This window comes from Bubalus kerabau, chromosome 7 (assembly GCF_029407905.1).
Source record: "Bubalus kerabau isolate K-KA32 ecotype Philippines breed swamp buffalo chromosome 7, PCC_UOA_SB_1v2, whole genome shotgun sequence".
Classification (NCBI taxonomy): Eukaryota; Metazoa; Chordata; class Mammalia; order Artiodactyla; family Bovidae; genus Bubalus; species Bubalus kerabau.
The window spans coordinates 114,980,205-115,007,619 of NC_073630.1; the positions used below are offsets into that span (position 1 = coordinate 114,980,205).

A 27,415-nucleotide genomic window follows, 5' to 3' on the forward strand; every position below is an offset into this window, starting at 1 on the left:
AATGGAAGTCTAAGGGCATAACTGTACTTAGCCAATAACTATAACACCACCTCAAAACTACAATCCCATTGAAAGGTCAATGACATTCCAGGTGACTGGAATTTAGACATAAAGCTATTACACTTAATAGACTGCAGGATAGTGCTGACGTAACTTTATGGATAATAATCCATAAAATAATCCATAAAAGTGGATTCATCCATGAATGGATTTTATTTTGTTGAAAGCCTACAGCAAAGCAAAGGTAAAGACAATCACTGTTTTTAAGTTAGTTTCATACTGTTGGAAACAGGGGTGAACAGCAATTTGCAAAGCATGGAAGTCATAAGCAATGTTAACAGTTAAGATGCTCCAGTATCACAGGAGGACTGTTCAGAAAAGGGAATAAATGGACAATAGAATAAACAGGCCACAGAAAAAGCGAGGTAGAATTAGAAAGAGATATGACTAAGATATGCTGGGTTGCCAAGGATCTCTAGATGCACTTACGTAGACATGGAGTTCAAAAGGTAAACACTGGACTTATCACCAGTAAATAGCAATCTTGATATGAGATTAAAAAAACAACCCGATGGTTATAATATATGAGGGTTAAGTTACAGTAGAGGATAATAAATAGAAAACTGACATCTGCATAATCATCAAATAAAATCTTTAAATGCATGGTAAAAATAAATTTCATAAGAAAACATTCTTTAAAAATATTAGAAAAGAAGAGCTATAATATTAGCTATCATTATCTTCCCAAATTTTTATTACTGAATTATTTGTTTTTCTCAGATTTTAAGCACATTAGTTATGCTGTGTATCTGCACTTACCTTCACTTACCTTTAAAATTCCTTTTAACTTAAATTAGAAATATAAGAGGGCAAGTCATCTGAGACTGTGTCACCTACCATGAGCTAATCTCTCTTAATTCACAAACATACACTGAAATGCAAATCAGTACGAAAAGTCTATGTGCTATCACTGCTCAAACGTTCTTCAGAGCGCTAAAATCATGCAATTCCATCTACTGCTTCTTAAACGACAAAGAATTTTTTAAATGTCACGGCTAAGAAGTCTTCTTTATACTTAAATCTTAACTTTTTTGTCAAAAAACAAGTTTAAATGTGACGAAGAATCATTCAGAAGAACAAAAATGTCATTTTATGTCAATGCTTAGTACAGTGTTTTGCTCACAGGAGACAATGCTTGATAATTAATGTATCTTCTCCAAAATCTCTGCTAGTGCTTAGGAAACAGAAAATCTTGCTTCATCACTTGTTTAATGAACATTATTTATCAGTATTTACTTCTTTTAGTAGTAACCTGGTAGTTAACTATGTAAATAAATTCTTTTGACAAAATGAATTTTCACTGTGTTATTCACAAATATTAAAATAAAATGTATCACCTGAATATGCCCCCTATTAGTCTAAGAACATGTATAAAAATACTGGCTACTTTCCAAACTAATAAAACTAATAATGAAAAGAGAGCCATTACACAATCACTAAATATTTACTATACAAGCTGAACTGTAATGAAAGATACTGGATCAATCCCATGTCATCTTGCAAAACTGGAAACAAAGCAACTTTATTTAACACTTTCTAGGTTGTCAAAATGTCCTTTAAGGAAAAGACTGTTACTGGAGTACTGCTTTAAGAGCAACTGGCTGGAACTCTGGAACATATTATAAGTTCATATGACAAGTCACCCTGTAAATTTTAAAGGATTTCCATTTCCCGCAAATCATTCTTTAAGAAGCTGTAAAAGGAGACTTGGTATTCGATTATACAAGCACTGTCTATTTTGTTTCAAACCCTTTAAAGACAGATATGGTCATTAAAATTGGCTTATTGAAAATTAGCACTCATTTCATCAAAAAAAAAAAAATCTTAACAAAAGGAATTCAACAAACATTCAACAAATACAGCCGCTCCTCTGGAACACTTTAAGATTTATATATTCAAAATAGGTCAAAATGAAAGAATTTCTAACATACTAACAAGTTTTAAAAAAGATACATGCAAAAGCAGCAGACAGGTCATAAAAATGAAGTGAAACCCAATCCCCCCGCCAACCCAATAATATCTATATACCCTAAAATAAGTATAACAAATTAGGTTTGAAGACATATTCCCTTAAGTATAACCTATACTGAAATCAATGTAGACAAATCAAATGTAACCTATCAATAAGATATTTTTCCTACAAAAAATAATTGCTTATTGATTACTTCTCATAATATATAAGCCTTAGTAACCACAATGGTAAAATTACAATGACATAACCATACAAGAAAATAAACAAAGAAGTAAAACTCTTCCCAAACTCCCGAAGCAGCACATGCGCCACCACACCACTCACACTCTTTCACACACGCAGCAGGTTGCAACCAATATGACACTCACTTTCACCATTTCTTATACACCACAGGCAATGGAGAGCAAAGAAATGCTCCAACTTAGAGCTGCGATTTCCAGAACACAGGAGGTCATCTCCCGCATCACCAATGTGATTCCAGAAACAAAAGAGGTGCTATCTTCTGTCTCTTCATATGTACTTTAATAAAAACCTCATCTCTGAGAAACAGTAAATGTGCTAACTTCTCTGCCTACTGGGCTGCCGTTCAAGAAGATACCATTCCTCTAGTCTTCCTGGCCTCAGTCCAGTTTCCTGCCTGAGAGAAACTCAGTTGATCTTCCCATGATCTTAAGATGAAATTGGACTCTCAAAAATAACAATATATGATGTAAAAAGACACAGCAGAATCTGAACCATGTACACTTTTCCCAGTTAGAAATACAGGAGGTTGATTTGCTTATGCTTCAGGACTTCTGAACTGCAGTGTCCACCAGCGATTACCAGATGACCAACAGGGCAGTGAACGCACTTTGAAAAAGCACATTAAACAGTCCCTCTGCAGGGTAGGAATAGGCTTTAAAAAACAAAACAAAACAAAACATCAAGAAATATTTACCTGATGATGTTAAAAGAAAGTGCAGGACTCAATCTCCAAAATACTATAGGGATTTTAGTCACTTATTTAAAGCACCTCCGTCTCTTCCCATTACCACACTCACCATCATCCTCCATCTTCCAAGAGGTTTATCTGGAACCAGACTCAGGGTCCCTGAGGAGCTCACATCACCCAAGTCCCCCTTTTCCTACTGTACTATGACGCTTTCTTGCCCTACAAGAAAACTGACTATCCTCCCTAAGAACTGGTGTTATCTAGAACGTCAGTACCTCTCTACCGTTAATGAGTGCTCTTTCACTAGAAGAAATTCCCCAAATTTTATAAGAACTTTAGTAATTCTACAAAAACTTGCCCCTCTGGATTGATTAAACTATTACATATTTCTAAAATCTGGTAGAATGCATAGCTGAAATCTCTCTCCATAAGAAAAGCTCAAGTTTAGAAAAGGACTAAATCTGAAATTGCAAAAATGTGTAATTAGAAATCTAGAAAACACAGTAGAAATCCTAAGAATTATCAGAACTGTTAAAAAGTGTTAAGTCAACTCCTCCAAAATTATCTCATTGTTTAAAAAGGCATTACCGTTAATGTTGTCACAGTAGTAAAAGTATTCATCATTTAGAGAAGGACATGCTGAAACCAAGTCCTGCAGGCCTGCACCAGTTACAGTAAGACAACCAGAGAGATTAAGGTGCTCCAAGTAAGGCAGCCCTCCTCCCAGAGTCAAAACCCTGCAAGAGAAGCAATCCAACAACGAGAACAGATTAACAATTAAAAGACGACTCTATGAAAACTTACACATCTGCATGGTCCAGTGGAATATGAACAGATCCTTCAGTCTGAAAACGAGGAAAACTAAAGAATTTCTATAAAACATGACAACTAACTTCATCCTTAGGTAGGACACTGTACATTTAATGGGGACATTTACAAAGACATTCATTCAATAAACAAGTCTTATGAAATTTTCTTTATAAGAACATGATAGTCAATTCTTACAGGAAGGAAATACTGAATATTAGAATTGTAATCTTCATTCTCCTACCAAATTGTCTAAGTAAAAATTATCGAGAAAATTACTAAACACTTTGGTAGTTCCTCGAAGAGTTAGAGTCAACCTATAACCCAAAATTACTTTCCTAGGTGCATACCCAAGGGAAGTGAAAACACATGCTCACAGAAAAACTTGCAAACAAATGTTCACAGCAGCATTACTCATAATACCCCCAAAGTGGAAAGAATCCAAATGTTCACCAATGAATGAGTGGATAAACAAAATTTAGTATAAATAGGATGCAGCTACAAAGTACTGATACATGCTACAGCACAGATGAACCTTGAAAACTCAGTGCTAAATGAAAAAAGTCAGACACAAAAGACCATATATTAGCTAATTTCATTTATACGAAATGTCCAAAACAGGCAGAAAAGACAGACAATGTGGATTACTGGTTGCCAGGGGCTGGGGACAAAGAGGAATGAGGAATGACTCCTAATGAGTACATGGCTTCTTTTTGGTTTAATGAAAATGTTTCTAATTGGATAGTGGCAGTGGTTGCCAACCTTGTAAATATATTAAAACCACTGATTTGTACCCTTAAAAAAAAACAGATTTAATGTGAATTCCATTTCACTAAAAATGAAAACATTAGGTTTCATGGCATACTTTAAAAGAAGTTTTTAAAATACTATTTATACAAAAATGGTAAAATGAGAAATTGACTAAAATGACAACGGCAGAGCTGAAAAATATCAAGAGCAAAATTGAGAACATCAAATTTCAGTATGCAACAGCAAAAACTGGGAAAACTAGCAACAGTCCATCTGGACAGGGATATCAAAAAGCCTATAATACAATAAATTCAGTTAAAAAAAAAAGATAATTAGCATCATTACACAGGCACATGGAAATCAGGAAGTAAAGGTAAGGAAATGTATGTAAACTATTGAAATCAGAATAAACTAGGGAAATATTTATATACTCAGTGAGAAACACGGATGGACAAACGTCGGGAAATACATTTTAATGTTTTGTCACTGCATGTTTAAAAGACAAAACTGGTCAATCAAAAAGGATTTATCAAGACCCCAATATACATGACAGATTTAAATGCACACTTCCCCTGATATTTTAACTGAAAAAGACTGATTCTTTTTCTTAAATCACAGATTCCCTGATCCATCCCAGAGTTTAGTAACAGCAGCAGTTCAGAACCTCTGTGTCTTCACTGGGCCAAGTAATTACAGACAGACATCTTTAAAGGAAGACAATATAAGGTTTATACTTTATTGAATCTTTTTTTTTCCTGTAAAGTTGAATAGCTCATAATAAAAAATAAAACAACTTCTAAAAAGGGACCTAAAAGATCTCAGAAGGTACCTCAATGCACAGACTACCTCATGTTCTAAAACTTAAAAACTTTCAGGACATTGAGGACAGACTGCATGGAATATAAGCAACATTTTAACTGGAATGGAGATAGAAACAAGCAGAAGTCAGCCAATACATGCATGTTACAGAGCCAGCAAATGGATGAAGACAAGAGAAGTACAGTGGAGGCAGACCTCAGAAGTGACTGCAGGTCAGGTTCCAGACCACTGCAACCAGGCAGCTCTCACAATAAAGCAAGTCATACCAATTTTTTGTTTTTCTAGTGCATGTAAAAAAGTTGTGTTCACATCATACTGTAGAGTCTATTAAGTTTGCAACAGCTATGTCTAAATAACTATATGCATCACTTCAGTTCAGTTCAGTCACTCAGTCGTGTCCACCTTAATGAGACACATTTTACTGGTATTAGGGTGGTGCAAAAGTAATTGCAGATTCCAGTGGCCACAGGACTGGAAAAGGTCAATCTTCATCCCAATTCCCAAGAAGGGTAGTACTAAAGAATGTGCTAACCATCAGACAATTGCATTCATCTCCCAGGTTAGTAAGGTCCTGCTTAAAATCTTGCATGCTAAGCTTCAGCATGATGCAAACCAAGAACTTCCAGATGTCCAAGCTGGGTTTCAAGAAAGAAGAGGAACCAGAGATCAAGTTGCTAACATCTGCTGGGTCATAGAGAAAGCAAGGGAATTCCAGAAAAACATCTACCCCTATTTCATTGAGTACACCAAAGCCTTTGACTGTGTGGATCATAATCAACTGTGGAAAGCTCTTCAAGAGATGGGAATACCAGACCATCTTACCTGTCTCCTGAGAAACCTGTATGAGGGTCAAGAAGCAATTGGTAGAACCCTGTATGGAACAAATGACTGGTTCAAGACTGAGAAAGGAGTATGACGGGGCTGTCTGCTATCACCCTGTTTGTTTAACCTATATGCTGAGCACATCATGAAAAACGCAGGGCTGGATGAGTTACAAGCTGGAGTCAAGATAGGCAGGAGAAACATCAACAACCTCAGATATGCAGATGATACCATTCTAATGGCAGAAAGCAAAGAGGAACTAAAGAGCCTCTTGATGAGGGTGAAGGAGGAGAGTTAAAGAGCCAGCTTAAATATTAAAAAAAACTAAGATCATGACATCCGGCCCCATTATTTCATGGCAAATAGAAAGGGAAAAGATGGAAGTAGTGACAGATTTCTTCTTCTTGGGCTCTAAAATCACTGTGGATGGTGACTGCAGCCATGAAATCAGAAGATGATTGCTTCTTAGAAGGAAAGTTATGACAAATTTAGACAGTGTATTGAAAACCAGAGACTACTCTGTCGACAAAGGTCAAGGCTATGGTCTTCCCAGTGGTCACATACAGTTGTGAGAGCTGGACCATAAAGAAGGCAGAATGCCAAAGAACTGATGCCTTCCAATGTGGTGGTGGAGAAGACTCCTGAAAGTCCCTCAGACATTGCTCAAGAGGGTCAACTGTTTCAAGGTCACTCAGCATTTGAAGATCAAATCATTCATATCTTAAGAGAAATCAACCCTGAATACTTGTTGGAAGGACTGATGCTAAAGATGAAGCTCCAGTATTCTGGTCATCTGATGTGAACAGCCAACTCACTGGAAAAGTCCCTGATGCTGGGAAAGACTGAGGGCAGAAGAAGAGGGCATCAGAGGATGAGATGGCTGGATGGCATCACTGATGCAATGGACATCAACTTGGGCAAACATCGGGAGATGGTGAGGGACAGGGAGACCTGGCATGCTGGCAATCCACGGGGTCGCAAAGAGTCGGACATGACTGGGTAACTGAACAACAAAAGGCTGGTGCAAAAGTAACTGCAGATTTTGCATTGTTGAAATTTGCCATTTGACACTGGAATACTTTCTTAAATAAAGATGGTTAAGCTATACATCATTCCAATGCACATTTCTTGTTTTGTTTTTTTGCTAATGACTTATTGTGTGCATGTTAAGTCGCTTCAGTCCAATCGGATTCTTTGCGATCCTATGCACCATAGCCCGCCAGGCTCCTCTGTCCGTGGGATTCTGCAGGCAAGAATACTGGAGCGAATTACCATTTCTTTCTCCAGTGGATCTTCCCAAGCCAGGGATTGAACCCACATATCTTCAATCTCCAGCATTGGCAGGTGGGTTCTTTACCGTATTTTATTTTTATTTTAGACTATGGAAATGATGTTAGGCAAGAAGTAAATTCGAGTGATTTTCTTATTCAAGTTCAAAATGGGTCATAAAGCAGTGGAGACAACTCGCAACATCAGCAACACATCTGGCCCAGGAAATGCTAACGTGGAATAGTGGTGGTTCAAGCAGTTCTGCAAAGGAGACGAGGCCCTGGCGAGGAGGCACAGTGGCCGGCCGCCGGACGCTGACCACCAACTGAGAGCGATCACCAAGGCTGATCCTCTGAAACTACACGAGACACTGCTGAAGAAGGTCAACTGTTCAAGGTCACTCGGCATTTGAAGCAAATTGGAAAGGTGAAAAAGCTCGATAAATGGGTCCCTCATGAACAAATTTAAAGAACTGTCCTTCTGAGGTGTCTTCTTCTCTTCTTCTATACAATAACAAACCATTTCTTCGTTGGACTGTGATGTGCAACGAAAAGTGGATTTTATATGACACCCAGTGATAACCAACTCAGTGGACTGAGAAGCCCCGAAGCACTTCCCAAAGCCAAACTTGCACAGAAAAAAGATCATGGTCACTGTCTGGTGGTCTGATGCCTGTCTGATCCACTACAGCTTTCTGAATCCCAGCAAAACCATTACATCTTTGAAGTGTGCTCAGCAAATCGATGAGACGCAACGAAAACTGCAACGCCTGCAGCTGGCATTGGTCAACAGAAAGGGCCCAGTTCTCTTCCATGACAATGACTGACTGCACATAGCACATCCAATGCTTCAAAAGTTGAATAGGGCTAGGAAGGTTTGCCTTGATCCACAGGCTGCAGAATGGATGCTGTGTTAGCAGGCATGAAAACAACATTAATCTCACTGTAAACTTCCATCAGAGCTTTTGGGTGACCAGGTACATTATCTCTGAGCAATATTTTGAAACAAACCTTTTTTTTTTTACTGAACAGTAGATCTCAACAGTGGACTTAAATAATTCATGTTGTAAACAGATGTGCCGTCATGCAGGCTTTGTCATTCCATTTACAGAGCACAAGCAGAGTAGATTTAACATCATTCTTAAGGGCCCTAGGATTTTCAGAATGGTAAATAAGCATTGGCTTCAACTTGAAATCATCAGCTGCATTAATTCCTAACAAGAGAGTCAGCCTGTCCTTTGAAGCCAGGCACTGATTTCTCCCCTACAGCTAGGCAAGTTCTAGACGGCATCTTCTTTCAATATAAGGCGTTTCACCAATACTGCAAATCTGTTGTTTAGTTCAACTACTTTCATTAGTTTACCTTAGCCAGATCTTCTGAATAATTGACTGCAATTTCTATAATCTTGCACTTTAATACATTATGGCTTCTTTCCTTAAACCTCATGATCCAACCTCTGCTGGCTTCCAACTTTCCATCTGCAGCTTCCTCACCTCTCTCAGCTGTCACAGAATTGAAGAGAGTTAGAGTTTTACTCTGAGTTAGGCTCTGGCTTCGAAAAATACGGTGGCTAGTTTGATCTTCTATCCAAACCTCTGTAACTTTCTCCTTACCAGCAACTTGGCTGTTTCGCTTTCTTATCATTCATTTGTTCAATGAAGTAGCACTTTTAATTCCTTCAAGAAATTTTCCTTTGCTTTTACAACTTGGCTAACTGGTGCAAAGGACCTAGTTTTCAGCCTGCCTTGGCTTCGGGCATGCCTTCTTAACTAGGCTTAATCATTTCTAGCTTTTGATTTAAAGTGAGATGCGTGACTCTTCATTCTGCATGAAGAGGTCACGTATAGGGCTATTTACTGGCCTGATTTCAATACTTCCGCGTCTCAGGATGGAGAGAGACAGGGAAACAGCCAGTTGGTGAAGCAGTCAGAATACACACAGACAGCATTTATCAATTAAGTTTGCCGTCTTGTATGGTTTGTGGCACTCCAAAACAATAGTACCATGAGAGATCACTGGTCACAGACCATCATAACAAATATAATAATAATGAAAGTTTGAAGAATTAAAGTGTAATACAGAGATGTGAAGTGAGCAAATACTGTCAGAAAAATGCCATTGACAGACCTGCTCAATGCAGGGTTGTCACACACCTCCAATCTGTACGTAATGCAATTATCTACAAAGTATGATGAAGCAAAATACAATAAAACAAGATATGCCTATATGTTGGAGGAAAAGGAAATAGATGAGTATAGTTAAAGAAAGGATGGTTCTCTTGTGTGTGTGTGTGTCACATTTATATTCACCTATTTGATGTCTTTTATTTGTAAAAGGTGAAGATGGGAGGAAGTAAAAAGATATTTAAAGAAGGTAACAAGAGGTAAACTACAGGGGCAAGCAAGGGCCAAGAATGTGAACTTTCATCAAAGGGCAGTTAGACTCACTGCAAGACTTAGATAAAGGAGTAATAACAAGTAATAAGAAATGCATTCTAGAAAGACGACTCTAGTCTACTTTTTATCAACAATGTCCAAGTATGCCAGGCACAGGCCTACACAGTAAAATGCAAAACACAATCTCTGCCCTCAACCAAAGATGGAAACATTTAAACAAAGTATTAATAATACATGTGATAAGAAAAAAAAGTTTTAGAAATATATCAAGTTATGGAAATAATACAGATCAGGGAGTGATTCAAAGCAGTAATCTTTAAAAGGACAGAACAAAATCCAGAATTCAATGATTCTGTACAATTCACATTATCTGGTGTCCAATCAAAAACTATTAAACACAGAAAGAATAAAAAAAACAGTAAACAGACCAATAAATGATAAAGATGATGAAATTAATACATAATGACTTTAAAATAGATTTTATGTTAAATATGCTCAAGGATTTAAAAGAAAATACAAACATAATGAAACAAAAATATCTATGTACTTTTACTATTTTGGTATGTTTTAATACATTTACATACATTGTGTATTTATGTGTGTGTGTGTAGGTATATGGGGGTGAACATGAGTACACCAAATGAAACTTCAAGTCATGAAAAATACAGGACCTGAAACAAAAAGTACACTGAAGGAGATCAGCAGTGACTAGACACTGCAAAACCAACGCGTGGACTTGGAAAAACGACCAGATTAACCAAAACGAAGTGCCAACAGAAAAACAGAAACAGTGAGGGAAAAAAGCCCTGGTATTATGAGTTGAATTGTGTCTTAGCCCTCAGTATCATAAATGTGATTCCAGTTGGAAATATGATCTTTGCAGAATTAATCAAATTAAGATCAGGTCATTAGGGTGGGCCTTAATCCAGCATGACTGATGCCCCCCCACACACATATACACACAGATAATGCCATGTGAAGATGTATAAATACATAGACACAAAAATGGGACAGCCATGAGAAGACGACAGAGGCACAGACCGGGCCTACTGTGCCACAGCCCAAGCGACACCTAGTTCCATAAGAGGTGGGAAACTTAGGAAAAGATGCTCCCTTAAAAGTTCCCAGAGGGAGCATTGATTGGCCAACACCTTGATTATAGAACTCTGGTCTCCAGAACTGTGAGAGAATAAATTCCTATCATTTTAACCACCTTGTTTGTGGTGCTGTGTTATGACAGTCAGGGAACTACTACAATCAAGTGACCTATAGGACAGCATCAAGAAGTCTAACATACATGAATTCCCAGCAGGAAGCAAGGGCTATGCAGAACAGCGAAGAGAGGAAAGTACTAGAGGAAATCATGGCTGAATCTTGTTTTTCAATTTTATGAAAGCTAGAAACAACAGATCCAAGAATCTCAATAAGATATCCCAAGCAAGATGATGAAGCTATCCATATCTATAGACACCAAGGCATACCATGTGCTAAATGCTTTCAAAGTAGAAATGAAGTTTTTAAGGCAGCTAAAGAAAAAAACATGTATTACATACAGAAGAATGAAGATAAAAGTTGAATACAATTTTCATAAATTATTCAAACTGAAAGACAATGGAACATCTTAAAAGTACTAAAACAAAACTACTAACCTAGAATTCTATACACAGTGAAAATCTTTATAAAATGAAAGTGAAATAGTTTTCCAGACAAGAGTTGAGAGAATTTTTACTGTCAAAAGACTTACAGTGCGAAAAACTACAGAGGACTTGGCAGGCAAAAGAAAAATATTACCAAATGGAAACATGAAACTTTATAATAGAAGAATGCCAAAAAAGGTGAAACAAAATGTGTTAATTTTTTTTTCTAAAAGACAACTGTTCAAAGAAAAAATATTAACAACGTTATTCTGAAGTTTAAAACTTATATAGAAATAAAATATTTAACAAAAACAGCACAAAGAATGGGGAGGGGAACAAGAGCTTACTCTTTTAAGATTCTTACATTCTTTGTGAAGTCGTATAATACCATTTGAAAGCAGAAAGTGATTAGTTAAAAATGCCCACACAAAAGTATAAAACGTAATTATAAATCTATGTTAAAGGGTACACAAAGTATAAAGAGATTCCCTGATAGCTCAGTTGGTAAAGAATCCGCCTGCAATGCAGGAAACCCTGGTACGATTCCTGGGTCGGGAAGATCCACTGGAGAAGGGATAGGCTACCCACTCCAGTATTCTCGGGCTTCCCTTGTAGCTCAGCTAGTAAAAGAATCTGCCTGCAATGCAAGAGACCTAGGTTTGACTCCTGGGTTGGGAAGATGCCCTGGAGAAGGAAAAGTCTACCCACTCCAGTATTCCGGCCTGGACAATTCCATGGACTGTATAATAGTCCATGGGGTCACAGAGTCGGACATGACTGAGCAACTTTCACTTTGTATTTTGTACTATGTATAAACGGAGCAACAATGGAGAAACAGACATAGAGAACAGACTTATGGACATGGGGAGAGGGGAGGAGAGGGTGAGATGCATGGAAAGACGAACATGGAAACATGCATTACCATGTGTAAAATAGACAGGCAACAGCAATTTGCTGTTTGGCTCAGGAAACCCAAACAGGGGCTCTGTATCAGCCTAGAGGGGTGGGATGGGGAGGGAGATGGGAGGGAGGTTCAAAGGGAGGGGATATATGTATACCTATGGCTGATTCATGTTGAGGTTTTAAAAAAAAACAAAGATGTAAACTGTATCTGTAACAATATAAAGGGAGATGAAACAGATGTCAAGAGCAGGGTGTCTGTAGATGACTGAAACTAAGCTGATTATCAAACTACATTGTTTTAAGTTTCAAGGTGTTAATTTTATCCTTTAACCCCCCAAAAAAAATTTTTTTTAAAATAAAGAAAATAGGGGGAAAGGGAATCAAATGGTATACAACAAACAAAACATAAAATGAGGACATCACTAAGAAAATGATAAGGGAAAATGAAAGTCATAAGGGAAAGAAACAGCTAAATAGCATAAAGTCCCCCTCATCAGTAATTACTTGAAATATGAATCCATCAGATTCTCCTACCAAAAGGTAGCAATTAGCAGACAACAGATTTTTTTTTAATTTTAATAAAAAAATTTTAAAAACATGGATCCATCTATACACTCTCTATGACAGACCTCACTTTTGATGCAAAGACACAAAGAGGTTAAAAATGAAAGCATGAGAAAAGATTTCCATGCAGAAAGCAACCGAAGGAGAGGACTTCCTGGCAGTCCTGAGGTTAAGACGCCACAGCTCCACTGCAGGGAACACTGGCTGAGTCTCTGGTTGGGGAACTAGGTCCAACCTGCCACAAAACGTGGCCAAAACAAAGTAACCAAAAGACAGCCAGGGTGGCTGTAACACTGTGAAATGAAAGAGATTTTAAATTTTAAAAAGGTAACCTTTAGAAAGCAAAGGATATGATATATTGTCAAAAGGCTCACCACTCCACTCAGAAGATTAAAAAAATTATGAACACACATTTAACAGAGCTCCAAAATATACAAAACTGAAAGAACTAAGGGGAAAAATGAACAGTCCTCCAAAAACGGTTGGCGATTTCAATACTTCATTTTCAATAATGGATAGAACAACAGAAGAAGACCAAAAGGGAAATAGAGAACTTGAACTACACTCTAAACTGATTAGCCCTAACAAACATATAGAGAACATTCCAGTCAACAGCAGAATACACATTCTTCTCAAGCGCACAAGGAATACTTAAGACCATGTTTGGCCACAAAAAAAATTTTTAAAGGTTTACTAAATTTTAAAAGATTGACTGTTCTGTCTGATAGTCTACCTTTCTTGTCTTACTTCTACCATTAGATTGAAAACTCTATGAAAGCAAGGACTTTGTCTCATTTACTCTGGATCCCTATCAGCTGGAAGAGGGCAAGTCACACAGTAGATAATCATTACCAAGATAATCTAATTAAAAGAGCTGTACTTTGTAAAATCTGAGCTGCACTCAAACTGCAGTTCCTAAGGTAGTTCCTGTGTTCCCCATTCCCCCAATGAATTCTTCCCTGAATTTAAACTCTGTCATAGCCTTATTGCCCACTATTTCCCAATACACATCCTTCACTACAACCAAACCAGAAAACCAAGTCTCCTTTGAATATTCCCTACAGTCCAACTTAATCTGCTAAAGACCATACTTAAAAGACAAGTGGGATTCTTAGGCTTTATGTTGGATGAATTTTCACTGTTTAACATGCCTGACACCCATTATTAAAGAGCCTGAGTAAAATTCAAGTCTATGACAGGGTAAAAGAGAAAACATGAAATCAATTTCTGAAGGCTCATGTCACAGATAATCAAAACAACTACTGCACACTATTAATGCGAGAACACTGTCACAACAAAATAACCTGACAACAGCTACACAGCGCTTTTGTTGCTGTTTAGTCGATAAGACAAGTCTGACTCTTTGCGACCCCAGGGACTGTAGCCCACCAGGCTCCTCTGTCCATGGGATTTTCCAGGCAAGCATCCTAGAGTGGGTTGCCATGCCTTTCTCCAGGGGATCTTCCCGACCTAAGGATCGAACCCATCTCCTGCCTGGCAGGCATTTACTGTGGGCTCAAATGCCTACCACTGCTTGGAATGGGCTCTTCTCCCTCTGTCATCCATCAATATCCCTTGTCTTTCTTCAAAGTTCAATTCAGGGTCATCTTTTCATTCCATTTTCTGATCATTTGCTGCAACTGGATGAGATGCCCAACATCCCTTAGAGAATGTACACACACAATACACAGATGTGTATTCCTTCTCTGTTACAAGTCTTAGAGGGTAAAAACCATCCTATTCAACTTTACATAAACTAAAGCACCTCAGCAAATGTGTTGGAGGTATTTGCTAAGTATTTGTTAAACTTTTTAAGTTCTTCCTTGCCACAAACAAACTGAACTCACTGAAATGTCATGTTGAAGTTGTAACACTCCAACAGTGCGATATAGCAGAAGTGGTGAACTCTTTCAGGTAAACAAACCAGCTGAAAAGAATGACTTAGATTCAAAATTTTACACGCCACTGAGGAGAACATGTCCGTTTCCTAATATTCTGCAACTGATTACTCACCTGAGACCATGGTCTGTGATCTGATAACATCCAGACAGACTGAGAAACAGAAGCACACGCCCAGTCTCTTGATCAGATTTTTCACTCCCAGAGTAAATTAAGTCTTTTTCCCTAAACAGTCTAGTCCTTGGTGCTTTTCTACACAGCGCGGAAGACTCTGGGAGTGCTGACATAGTTCTTAAAGCTGTTCCTGTACAACAATATGAATGACCACAATATGCAAAGGCCGGAGAAGCACAATGTTGTTGCCAGCAGACACTAGTCCTTAGTCCAACAATGTCCTTACTGTAACAAGCAGAGGAGGGACAACTGAAGTTGGATGCTGTTTCCATTACACAAAGACTTTCAACATTTCTATGTCTCCATTCTACAGCATCTTCAATATCAGCCAAATCTTCAGCATCTAACATCCACACATAAGGTGAAGTGAAATCGTCAGAAGAAATAGGCTTAGTCCAGGGGTGTTCATTATCTACTTCTTCTCCAATATCCTTGTTAGTTACATCATGCAAACAAGCAGATTGCTTGAAAGACTGCATGGTAATGTCTTTATTTTTCCATGTAGTCGAAGTAACTTTGCTTGTAGAAGTTTTTAAAAGGCCACTCTCATGAGTTGTCAAAATTCCAAGAGCTCTAGAAATCTTCTCTAGAGCCACATCTGTGATTTTTTCACATCCAGATAGATCAAGATGCCGAAGACTCTGGCAGCAACCAAGCCAAGACCAACTGTTAATTAAGAGGTAACAAGACTATTAGTGAATATCATTAAATTCTTCAAAAGCATTTATTTATATGTAAATAAATGGAAACTACAGGAAAGACTTTAAATCTAATATAATCAATCAAACATTTACTGAATATCTACTGTCAAGCATTTTTTTAGATGCTGGGACTATGCAAAGGTAACAGGAATAACTGGGAACTAAGAGTACTGTTAACCCAACAGAAGGGGAGGGAAGGAGAAGGGTATAGAAAGGAAACACTGTCTTTCATCCTGAAAAATAATCAGTCAAGGAGAAAAGCTGCACACACATGAGAGAAGGAAAATAATAATTAAGAGGAGCATTCTCTTAATTGTTTCAGAAGAACAAGCTCCAGGAACTGGTAGAGAATCAGCCTTAGCCAGGGAAGCATACACGGCCCTCTCTGAAACAGGAAGACAGGTACTGATAAAAGACTAGGTGGGAAAGTGCAGGGTGAGGCAGAGGAGGAGGAAAGTAGTGGCATCCAAGGAAATAAAGTCTGAATGCAGCTTGAAAAAAAGTCAGAACTTCAGAATAAGTACAAAGAGTAAGAGCGAGCTTGGCCAAATGGTACCGCGAGACCAACCGAAAACAAAAATGTCTTTAAAACACAGCCCCAATCTATACTACTGCACAGCACAGCACAAGAGCCTAGACACAGGTGGAGATTACAAAGATGACAGGATGACACAAATTTAAGTCTGGGGACCTAAAGACAAGAATAAAGAATTGGAGGGCGCCATCAAGTTATTGCTATAACATGACCAAAATCTGATAGCAAAAAATAATAGCATGATTAAACTGCGATGATGCAAATGAAAAACTACAGAACAATTCTATCAATTCATAGCTGGAAATCATCAAATTTAAATACTCAAAAATAACTAACCTGTCAAACGCAGAATCTGAAATGTCAGTTTGGGTGAGATCCAAATGCTCCAAATTAGGACAAAGCTCTAAAATCTGCCTAACCTAAAAGGGAGAAAATAATCACTGTGAAGATCTGCAGATGCTTAGTTAGGGTTGGAGACATAACTTTCAGTAAACAATATATCCAAGAGTTCTCAAACTTTTCTACATGTAATAATCACTTCAATTTTGCATTACAAATATATATTGTGATGAAACCCTTATTAATTTACATTTTTAAGGAATACCCAAGGAGATTCTGATGTAGGATGTCACAAGATCATCTTTTATAAAACCGTGATTTAATCTCATCTGCCCATCTTACCATGCCTTACATATTATAGAGTCATGTATGACTTCCCCTTATAGTCCAGTGGTTAAGAATACATGCCTTGTAACTAGCCTCCAATTAAAATTTAAAAAATAAAATGAAAAAAAAAAAAAAAAAAAAAAAAGAATCCATGCCTCCAAGGCAAGAGGCCTGGGTTCAATCTCTGGTCAGGGAACTAAGATGCCACATGCCTCACGGTGCAGCAAAAAAACATTTAAAAACAAAAAAACCTGAGCTTCGTCACTTAACATCTGTGAAACTAAGTAAACTGTTTAACCTCTCTTAGTCTCTCTTTCCTTTTCTATAATGTGTAGCAATGATATCTACGTACAAAGATTACTATGAGAACTGAAATGAAAAAAGGACAAAATCAGCAGTGTATGCCTACCTACGGGAAGGCACACTCGTGGGTAAAGTTATTTTTCTTCTTAATTAAGCTTAGCAATAAGCAAACCAAATGGAGATCATTGCTACTTTTTCTTAATACCCAAGCTAGCGCAAATTTATACCTACCATTTTGCTGGAAACTGCAGAGCTGTAGGCTAATACTAAAGTTTTTACAGAAGTGCCAACATATGGTAGAACATTATGAATTAAGCCGTGGAGTAAACGTTTTTCCATTTGTGCAATGCTGATAGCAATCGACTCCTCTCCAGACTCTTCTGAAAAATGAATTCAAAAGTCTAAGAACATGATAAACCAGTTATAATCAGGCTACTCAAGGAATCACTATGTCATTAAATATGAAATACTTTTTGCTCTCCTTAAACTCCCTTATATATGCAAAGCAAATTTAATGAACAAGTTCTCATCAGCCAGCACTTAATATTTAATAGTCTTGATATCAACTGAAAAGAGACAAAGAGGGAAAAGAAGTTTAAATGGGAAGGAAGGGGTGAAGTTTTCACATGATTCAAGGTCGAAGGCAATCTTTTTCTCAAGCTAATTAACAATCTTCTACTCAAGCTAATTAACAGAGGGGAGATTAAAAAGAACTCCAGTTTCAGGTACTGAAAAAATTTTGGAAAAAATACTTTGACTACTTAACGAACAGTACAAGTTCTTCAAAAGAATATAGGAATTGAAGAGGAAAATGAACCACAGTAAAAATAATAAAAAGTATTTTCATTATCTCACATAAATAAAAGGGACATGGACCTAGAAGAGATTTGAAACAAGTTAGGCTGGCCATAATGAGTCAAGGAAGGAAAAATACCTTAGAATTTTTAAAAAATTAAAAATGAGCAAAGCTTTTGCTTTTTGCTTAATAACGTCTGTAAAGCTTAGATGTTTAAAAAAGGATGCAATACTGTAACAACAAGTACGAAAAACAAAAAATAAAAAACCCAATTTGATACAAGGAAAAAACACACTACACTAAGAACAATGAATTAATAATCTTATCCTACTACTTTCTTGCTTACCTGAAGATCTAACTCGAATGTCTCTAAACATAAAACAGTTCAACAGGAGAAGCTGAGGAAGTCTCATTTAACACAAAACTGAGTGTAGCAGACAAAAGGAATTTAAGTAGAAAGAGTAATTCTGAATTTTGACTAATGTTTCCACGTTACAGATATTATTCTAAATTCTTCCTTTACCCAAACATAAATGTAAAATATAGGAATAAAAATGACTTTTAGTGAACCCTATTTATTCTACTATAATTTTATTTCCAAATAAAAATGACTTTTAGTGAACTCTATTTATTCTACTATAATTTTATTTCCAAATGATTCTTTTGTTTCTGTGGCTGTCTCTAAATATGTACTGTTTACTGTGAAATCCTAAGAAAAAGAAAACAAAACATCCTATGAAGAGTAATAACTTCTCTGCAAGACTAGTAAAAACAGCTAAGCTGAAAAAGCACTAACATAGATGGCAGATCCAAGTTTAGTCTTGGATATACTACACAGCTAAAAAGATATATTACCTTAGAAAAGCTCCATCATTATAACCTTAACCCTTCCCTTTCAATGTGAAAGAAAACAACAGTCTCTTTGTCTATCTTTAAGAGCTGAGATAAACACATTAAGTTTGATAAGACCTTTAAAACTCAACACAGATATTATGAATTGATTTTTTTAGAATGGGTAAATCAAGTTTTCCTAATAGTTCAGTTGGTAAAGAATCTGCCTGCAATGCAAGAGACCCCAGTTCAACTCCTGAGTCGGGAAGATTCCCTGGAGAAGGGAATGAATACCCACTCCAGTATTCTTGGGCTTCCCTTGTGGCTCACCTGATAAAGAACCCGCCTGCAATGTGGGAGACCTGGCTAAGATCCCTGGATTGGGAAGATCCCCTGGAGAAGGGAACGGATACCCACTCCAGTATTCTGGCCTGGAGAATTCCAAAGACTGTATAGTCCATGCGGTCACAAAGAGTCAGACACAACTGAATGAGTTTCACTTCCCTAAGGTGACGTAAGACTAAAGACCGTAACTCCTTGAGGCTTTGCTCAAATTTCTCAAGAGACCTTACTACCCACTCTATGGGAAATGGTAACTTCTTTCCTCTCTTCCTGGCACACTTTTCCATTATTTTTCTCCACAGCACTTGATACTACCTAATAAAGTACGTATTTTGCCTGTGTTTACTGTCAGTCATCTCCTCTAAATTTTAAGCTAAACAAAGCCAAGGATTTTTTTCCATTTTGTTCACTATTAACCTCATGCCAAAAAAGTGCCTGCCACAGGGTAAGCATATCACCAAATACCACTGGAATAGACCTCTTCCTTATATGACACCTTCAAAACATTTAAAACTATGCCACATTGTTTATTTCATAAAAATAAACCTGATACTGAAAGAGTCATCTCTGTATTTATAGTCCTTACTTTCCACAAGTTTATTTTGCCAGCCCAGCTAACTATAAGTGGGCAGCTTACAAATAAATTCCTACAGGTTCAATTTTATGATGTATAAGAATATCTTATTCATCAATTCTTTCTTTTTACTACTTCATCATCTTTTAATAATCATTATCTAGGATAATATCAAGACAGAATTGTGTCTTTCTCCTCCATATTCCCAAAAAGCATCTTTCTGCACCTCTCCTACAGCATTTTCCAATATGCACCATGATGAAGAATCTTACATTCTCAATACTTCCGTCTGTGAGTTCTTTGAGGGCAACACGAAGTCTTAGTCACCTCTGAATTCTCCCACAGTGCTTAACGAATGCCTACACTAGTCTATAAAATCCTCTACCATTTACAAGGAGTTCCCATATATATTACTTCTTAATTCTACAGCCACATGAGGCAAGTGGCATGACTGTTTACAAATGAATAAACAGCTTCATGCTGCTTCCTCTGGGCCACGGACAACTCAAAAATACTACTGAACTGATCAAATGAAGTGGCCCTAAAAACACATGGTAAACTGCAGAGCACTAAAATAAATGTATATTATTTCAATAAGGAAAAAAGCCATCATCTTCTGATTTTTTAGGTGTTTGCATAAATACAAAAGCATATGGGAATCAAGCCTATACACAATTAAAAATTAAACAGAATTTTAAGTACACTTACTATTCTGTCAAAGTTTAGAAAACACAAACTACATAAATCCTAGCACCTACATACTTGTTAAAGTCAGTCAAGTCAAGTCAAGTCAAGTCGCTCAGTCATGTCCAGCTCTTTGCGACCCCATGGACTATAGCCCACCAGGCTTCTCCGTCCACGGGATTTTCCAGGCAAGAATACTGGAGTGGGTAGACATTTCCTTCTCCACATACTTGTTAAATGTAACATTAATTATTAAAACACTATGTAGCAGTTTTAATTCTAAGCATAGCTTACCAGATTCATCTATATCAGCATCTTCATCCCACTCCTGAAAAGCACGACTTTCATCTTGTCTGTTCTTCACCCATTCCTCATCAGGTTCAGTATCAAGTTCAGCTGCAGGACCACTATACCAGTCACCTACTCAACAAATAAACAAAAGGAACATTAGATTATGTGCTTAGTCTCTCAATTGTGTCCGACTCTTTGCAACGCCATGGACTGTAGTCCACCAGGTTCCTTAGTCCATGGGGATTCTCCAGGCAAGAATACTGGAGTGGGTTACCATGCCCTCCTCCAGGGGATCTTCCCAACCCAGGGATCAAACCCAGGTCTCCGGCATTGCAGGTGGATTCTTTACTGTCTGACACAGCAGGGAAGCCCAAGATTAGATTGGCTATCATTAAAAAAAAGAAAAAAAAAAAACATTTTTTTTTCTTCTTCTCCTAAAGTAACTTATTTACAACAAAAATCTCGGCACAAAATAAATACATGAGCTCTAGGCAATGAGCTAACTATTGTCAGAAATACTCAACTGCGATTTTAAAAAGTACACTTAAATAAGCACAAAATTCAATTTCAGACACACCAAAAGAACTATGACAAATAATTATCAATAGTCTTACATGCAATTTCAGAAATCACTGAAAACAACCAAACCTCTTTCCCCTGCTGTGGCTTCAACACTGGCTCCAGCAATACCTCCATTACAACAGCTAATAAACAAAACGAAGCAAGACTTTCTATTCAGCAGTGAATTAGTCAGCAATTCAGAAGTAGGTGGGAACAGAAATCAAAGGAAAAAAGTAAGGTAAACCATACATTTAAAGATCCCGCAGAATGCACTGAAATTAAATTACTTGATTGTGAAGAGACTATGCACAATTAAATTCCTGAACTCCTAACATTAGTAAATCTATCAATAACTTAGTGCTCCTCAATCTTCAGTTCAGTCACTCAGTCGTGTTTGACTCTTTGTGACCCCGTGGACTGCAGCACACCAGGCTTTCCCTGTCCATCACCAACTCCTGGAGTATACCCAAACTCATGTCCATTGAGTCGGTGATGCCATCGAACCATCTCATCCTCTGTGGTCCCCTTCTCCCGCCCTCAATCTTTCCCAGCATCAGGGTCTTCTCCAATAAGTCCGTTCTTCGCATCAGGTGGCCAAAGTATTGGAGTTTCCAATTTCAGCATCAGTCCTTCCAATGAATATTCAGGACTGATTTCCTTTAGGATTGACTGGATTCTAAGGTTAAGGATCTTCAACCTCAGCACCAATGATATCCTGAAGCGGACGACAGAGGATGAGCCATGGGGTCACAAAGAGTCAAACACGACTGAGCGACTGAAGTGAACTGAACTGATATTCTGGGCTGGCTAATTCTTCCTTGCAGAGGGCCCTCCTGTGCACTGGGGGGTGCTGAGCAGTAACTCTGGCCTCCACTCAATGGATGTCAGTGCAATACTCCAAGTTGGAACAAACAAGAACGCCTCCATTTCAAAACAGGGGACATTTCAAAACATCCCTTGGAAGGGGCAAAATCAATTGTGATCGAGAACAACAGGAAACAAATACTGTAAATAAATTAAAATCATTTTTATTGGAACTTTTTAAGTATATTAAAAACACAAAGAAAAAACCAAAATACAGCATATACAAGATCTAGTTAACGTCACAGAAATCTAGCCTATCATTGTTATATTTGATATTTGTATCAAACAGTACCTAATTATGTATTAATAAGTAATTTTTCATAATCAAAGATACAGTTAAAAAAGAATATTTGATATATCCATACTTGCTTTATTTGACTTTTCACTTAATATATTATTATCCCCAATAGGAAAAATTATTTCACATTAATAATTCTAATCACTTGGTTTATATAAGTCTACCTAATACTCCAAACAGCTTAATGAGAAAACATTAAATATCCAGCAAAAGCCTATTTTAAAAGTGCTACATATTAATATAAAAAAATAAAACTTTTAAAATTAGGTTTATAGCTTATGTAAAATAATATATATTTCCATGTCAAAGTGACAAATTACAGAAAATTAAAAAAAAAAAACAATGTAAATGTGAAGTAAATACTCACCTAGAAAACTTGTTTTAATTCAGTGACAGAAGAATAAATGCCGTATTAGTTGCATTTATACCATGACTGCATCACATGCTCATGAAAACAAAATTTTCTTTCTTTACTTAGCCCAATGAAATTAACTAATTCAAAATGGTTAAGTTATAGAATGAGGCATTACTAATCACAAAAAAAAATGCTATAGACAAAAACAAATTAAGTTATCTTGAGCCACTATCAAAATGGAAACAATACTGCCTCATTTTTAAATTTTATCAGATTATTCTGTATTTTTAAAATACTCATCTAATTATTTAAAGCTGCTCTGACAACCTATTAATTTTAGTTTTAAGTTTCTGTTATGGAAAATTCCAATCATAGTCAAAAGTAGGAATAAGTAGCATTAAACAAGCTGGATAACGAACACCTATGTACCTATCACCTATCTTCAACAATTATCAACATTTTGCCAATTATTTTTCATTCCATCCTCAATTATTTTTTCATAATTATTTTAAAGGAAATTCACACATCACACAATTCACCCATGAATACTTAAGCATTACTAGCTTTTACAAACTGTATACAAAGAAAGACCTATAATCTAGCTATAAAACCTAGCTTTTAGTCAACCTTTCAGAGTTTCCCTCTCTGGCCTTGCTTATTAATGTCTATATGTGTTCACCTAAAAAAAAAAAAAAAAAGACTAAAATATTTTTAAAACAAATTAAGCATCTCTTTACCTACCTCTGGCCCAATGAACAGGGTAAAGATGCTTCCAGAGTGATCCAGTCTTTGCCAGCTGAGACCATTTAGTGCTCACTTGACTGCAGCGACATAATTCTTGAGGATTAAGATAACTGAAAATTGACACCATTACCTCAGGAGGAAGATGAGTTATACCTGTGGATTGTTCTGACACCTCTGCTTCTGAAATAAAGAAGGAAAAGTTTAACATTAAAGGCTACAAGAGCAAATGCAGTAAGAAATTACAATCACATTTCTCTAAGTAAAATCCAGTGCCTGAAGTCCACTCCTTCCTGCTTGCAAGATGTGAAAAGGAAATAACGTGGATTAGAGGTAACATGGAGATGTTAAACTGTTAAGGCTCTGCAGGGTTAAACGATCATGGCCCAAATCATACTGCATCAGTGGGAGCTACAGTAATGAACACAGAACTGACTTCCTTTTACAAAGGCGTCACCAAAAAAAAAACAATGCTCACTTTATAGTATAAGAAGCATCATTTGAAAGAGCAATCCAACAGGTCACACAGCTTTAAGTCAGCAAGTACAGAGTCAGCCAGATTATGAGATCTCCAAGGCATTTATAATGACATACCAATCTCACCGTGTTTTCCGTTCATGCATGACAAGTATTTCCCTTGTGTTTCCTCTTTGATTTTCACGTTTCATGTAAGAGCTCGTGAAATCTGACCTCTTTAACCTTTCGGTGCCCTAATCTACTTATCCTACTTAAGAGCCAGTTGAGACAATATAACATAATTATTTCTAATGCTGGTATACATTTACCAAGGATCTTTTGTCAGCAACTATTACAGAAAACAGTCGCTGGACATCCAATTGCCTATAATGTATTATTTCAGTAGCAATATTCCAAAGGAAAACTGAAAATGATATATACAATAAAGAATGTAAAATAAAAAAGTTTCATCATTAAAGTAGTGAGAAGAATTTGAATATCTTATACATTTGTCTTTCACAAAGCAACTTAAATAAATGCTATCATAAAATTACTTTAACCTAACCCTTTTCAAATGGCAAATATTTTAAACACAACACAGCTATAATTTACTTTGAAGGAATGGGAAAATTCAATGTAACAAGTGTGGTGTTTTTAAATCTTATGTTATAATTACAACCAAACCAGACACAACAGGTCTTGGCTTGGTGTGTAAGGCAGAAGCTGTACTTCAGAGGGAAGCACATAAGATTTATGGGTTTAATTACAGCCTAACCTACAAAAACAATTTTGTTTCAACACGTTCAACATGCATCTCACCTACTTTGTTAAACAAAAATAAGAGAAAAGGAGCAATTTCAAAGACTTTGAAGCAATTTAAGGAATGTCATTGCTATGCCCATCTAGCAAAAGCAAAGGAATCTTTACTAGCCTAAGGATATCAATAATTTTATTTAATGATGTTTTAAAACACAAAGTTATTGAAGAAAAGAAAGAATAAAAATGAGGAAACAGTCTGTTAAGAAAAAAAGCAGGCATATTTTATTTCCATTTGTCATCTATTTTCTCAAACTGAATATACACAGGAAAACTACACCTCTCATATTCACTCCCCTGTGTATTTCTGCATATAAGCTATGAGAAAGGGTAAAGATGAAACTATAAGCATTAAATGATTTTGAAAACTGAGTTAACAAAACCAGGGACAGATACAAACAGCCACTGTGGTCAGTGGAGCTCAGAAAATTGGATGATACTGCAAAAGTGCTCTACATATGGTAGTTTCCAATAATTCTGATTGGAAATAATAATACCTAGTATTATTGAAATATTATTAAAATATTATTATATATAAGTAGTAGTATTGACAGTTATTACTGCTAATCAATATTATTTTATATAAACTACTTTAAGAAATACTATATTGCATGTGGCCCAAATAAATGAGCTGTATAAATCATCACTGGTGTTTAGTTGCTAAGTTTAGTTTGACTCTTCTGCAACTCCATGGACTGCAGCTCACCAGGCTCCTCTGTCCATGGGATTTCCGAGGCAAGAATACAGGAATGGGTTGCCGTTTCCTTCTCCAAGGGATCTTCCCCACCCAGTGATCCAACTCATGTCTCCTGTATTGGCAGGCAGATTCTTTACCACTGAGCCACCAAGTTCAGTTCAGTTCAGTCACTCAGTCGTGTCCGACTCTGCAACCCCATGAATCGCAGCACGCCAGGCCTCCCTGTCCATCACAAACTCCCAGAGTTCAATCAAACTCATGTCCATCAAGTCAGTGATGCCATCTAGCCATCTCATCCTCTGTTGTTCCCTTCTCCTCCTGCCCCTAACCCCTCCCAGCATCAGAGTCTTTTCCAATGAGTCAACTCTTCACATGAGGTGGCCAAAGTACTGGAGTTTCAGCTTTAGCATCATTCCTTCCAAAGAACACCCAGGAAGGATCTCCTTTAAAATGGACTGGTTGGATCTCCTTGCAGTCCAAGGGACTCTCAAGAGTCTTCTCCAACACCACAGTTCAAAAGCATCAATTCTTCGGCGCTCAGCCTTCTTCACAGTCCAACTCTCATATCCATAGGAAACCCATAAATTATCACAGACAACAATAAAGTCTAAGAAACTATTGTCCTCAATTAAATTTACTATACTTTAAAACAAATGGCTTCAATTATTTTTCAAACAAAATATTAAGTTCATAACAACAAGAAGTAAACAGGCTTGGGATGAATAAATCACTAGCTATCTAAACATATGACTCTCACCTTTATCTGACTTTTCATCCACAGAATATTTAAAAAACTTCTGCCGCTCCTCAGCTTGATTCCAGAGGCTAAGACCTCTAAGGAGTTCTGCAGTATCCTTCTGAGAGCAGTGCTGTGCAATCACTTTCTTTTTAATATCCTTAAGCTCTTCATAGGTAAAATATTCCATTAACATGGGCTGAAAAACCTAAAGCAAACACAATACTCATAAGGAAATATGCTTAATTAGTTTTGTTTTAATGTCTATATTTTAAAGTATTAATAGTTCAAGTGTAGTATTATGACCACATATTTGGAAAGCATGTTAACACTAAGCTAATTTACCCAAAACTTGCAAAGAATACCACCATCAAGATCCTTCTATGGTTTTTTCAGTCGATTTGAAAGTATTCGACCGAGAAGGTCTTCCTGCATACACTGCATCATACACTCTTAATTGTCCTCTTCTGGTGAGACACTTAAGTCAGTTAACTGTCTTCTGCCACTACAGTAACTGACCTCTACCCAAGCAGGGCCTCTGAATCACATGAGAATGGTACCCAATGCGCTGGAACCAGAAAAATCAGAGCTCGATGACTCCTTCAACTATTCAATATCATCTAGGAGATTTCATCTTCAAAACAGATGCTTGGTCCCAACCTCCAACTGACAGAATCAGAATCCTCAGAGGTGGGGTCAAGCGCTTTTTTCCCTTGTTCCACAGATCACGTCAGTGGTGCGTCGCACGTTAAGAAACACTGCTTTAATAACTCAGTGGTTTTAGAACTGGTTGCATATTTGCATTTTACAGTGATTTGGGGAGCCTTTAAAATATACCCATGTTAATATCTACTTTCCATATGATTTAACTGATCTAGAAAGGGCTTAAAAGTAGATTTTTTTTTAATAGCCATCTGATTATCAAGTGAAGCCTTATTACAGTGAGAACCACTATAATACCTGATTTACAGCTGAACAAAAATCCAGTACCTCACAAAATATTCCCTCTATTCCTTTCCTGATACTCACCCCACTTTAGAGAAAATAGAGAATAAGGAAGTGTTTTGCTCATCCATTTAGTGACATCCTAACAGGCATGCACTAGGCATAAGGCTGCTAAGTTCAACACCACCATTTAATTACTAAAATCCACTACTAAAAAAAA

General features: G+C 37.0%; 1 protein-coding gene across 3 annotated transcripts in view; it reads right to left on the reverse strand.

Annotated features, from left to right (window-relative positions):
* FBXL5 (F-box and leucine rich repeat protein 5) overlaps positions 1 to 27,415 on the reverse strand; it is a 45,505-nt gene that overhangs the window by 6,330 nt on the left and 11,760 nt on the right. Inside the window, exons 4-10 of one of the 3 annotated variants that reach the window (XM_055589137.1) lie at positions 26,272 to 26,458; positions 23,546 to 23,728; positions 20,730 to 20,855; positions 17,440 to 17,585; positions 16,576 to 16,658; positions 14,944 to 15,669; positions 3,552 to 3,700 (exon numbers count right to left, since the gene is read on the reverse strand). In XM_055589137.1, the coding sequence (XP_055445112.1) occupies positions 3,552 to 3,700; positions 14,944 to 15,669; positions 16,576 to 16,658; positions 17,440 to 17,585; positions 20,730 to 20,855; positions 23,546 to 23,728; positions 26,272 to 26,458 (1,600 nt within the window). Of the gene's footprint in view, positions 1 to 3,551; positions 3,701 to 14,943; positions 15,670 to 16,575; positions 16,659 to 17,439; positions 17,589 to 20,729; positions 20,856 to 23,545; positions 23,729 to 26,271; positions 26,459 to 27,415 lie in introns of all 3 variants that reach the window. The other 2 variants (XM_055589136.1, XM_055589138.1) reach the window with 2 other exon arrangements.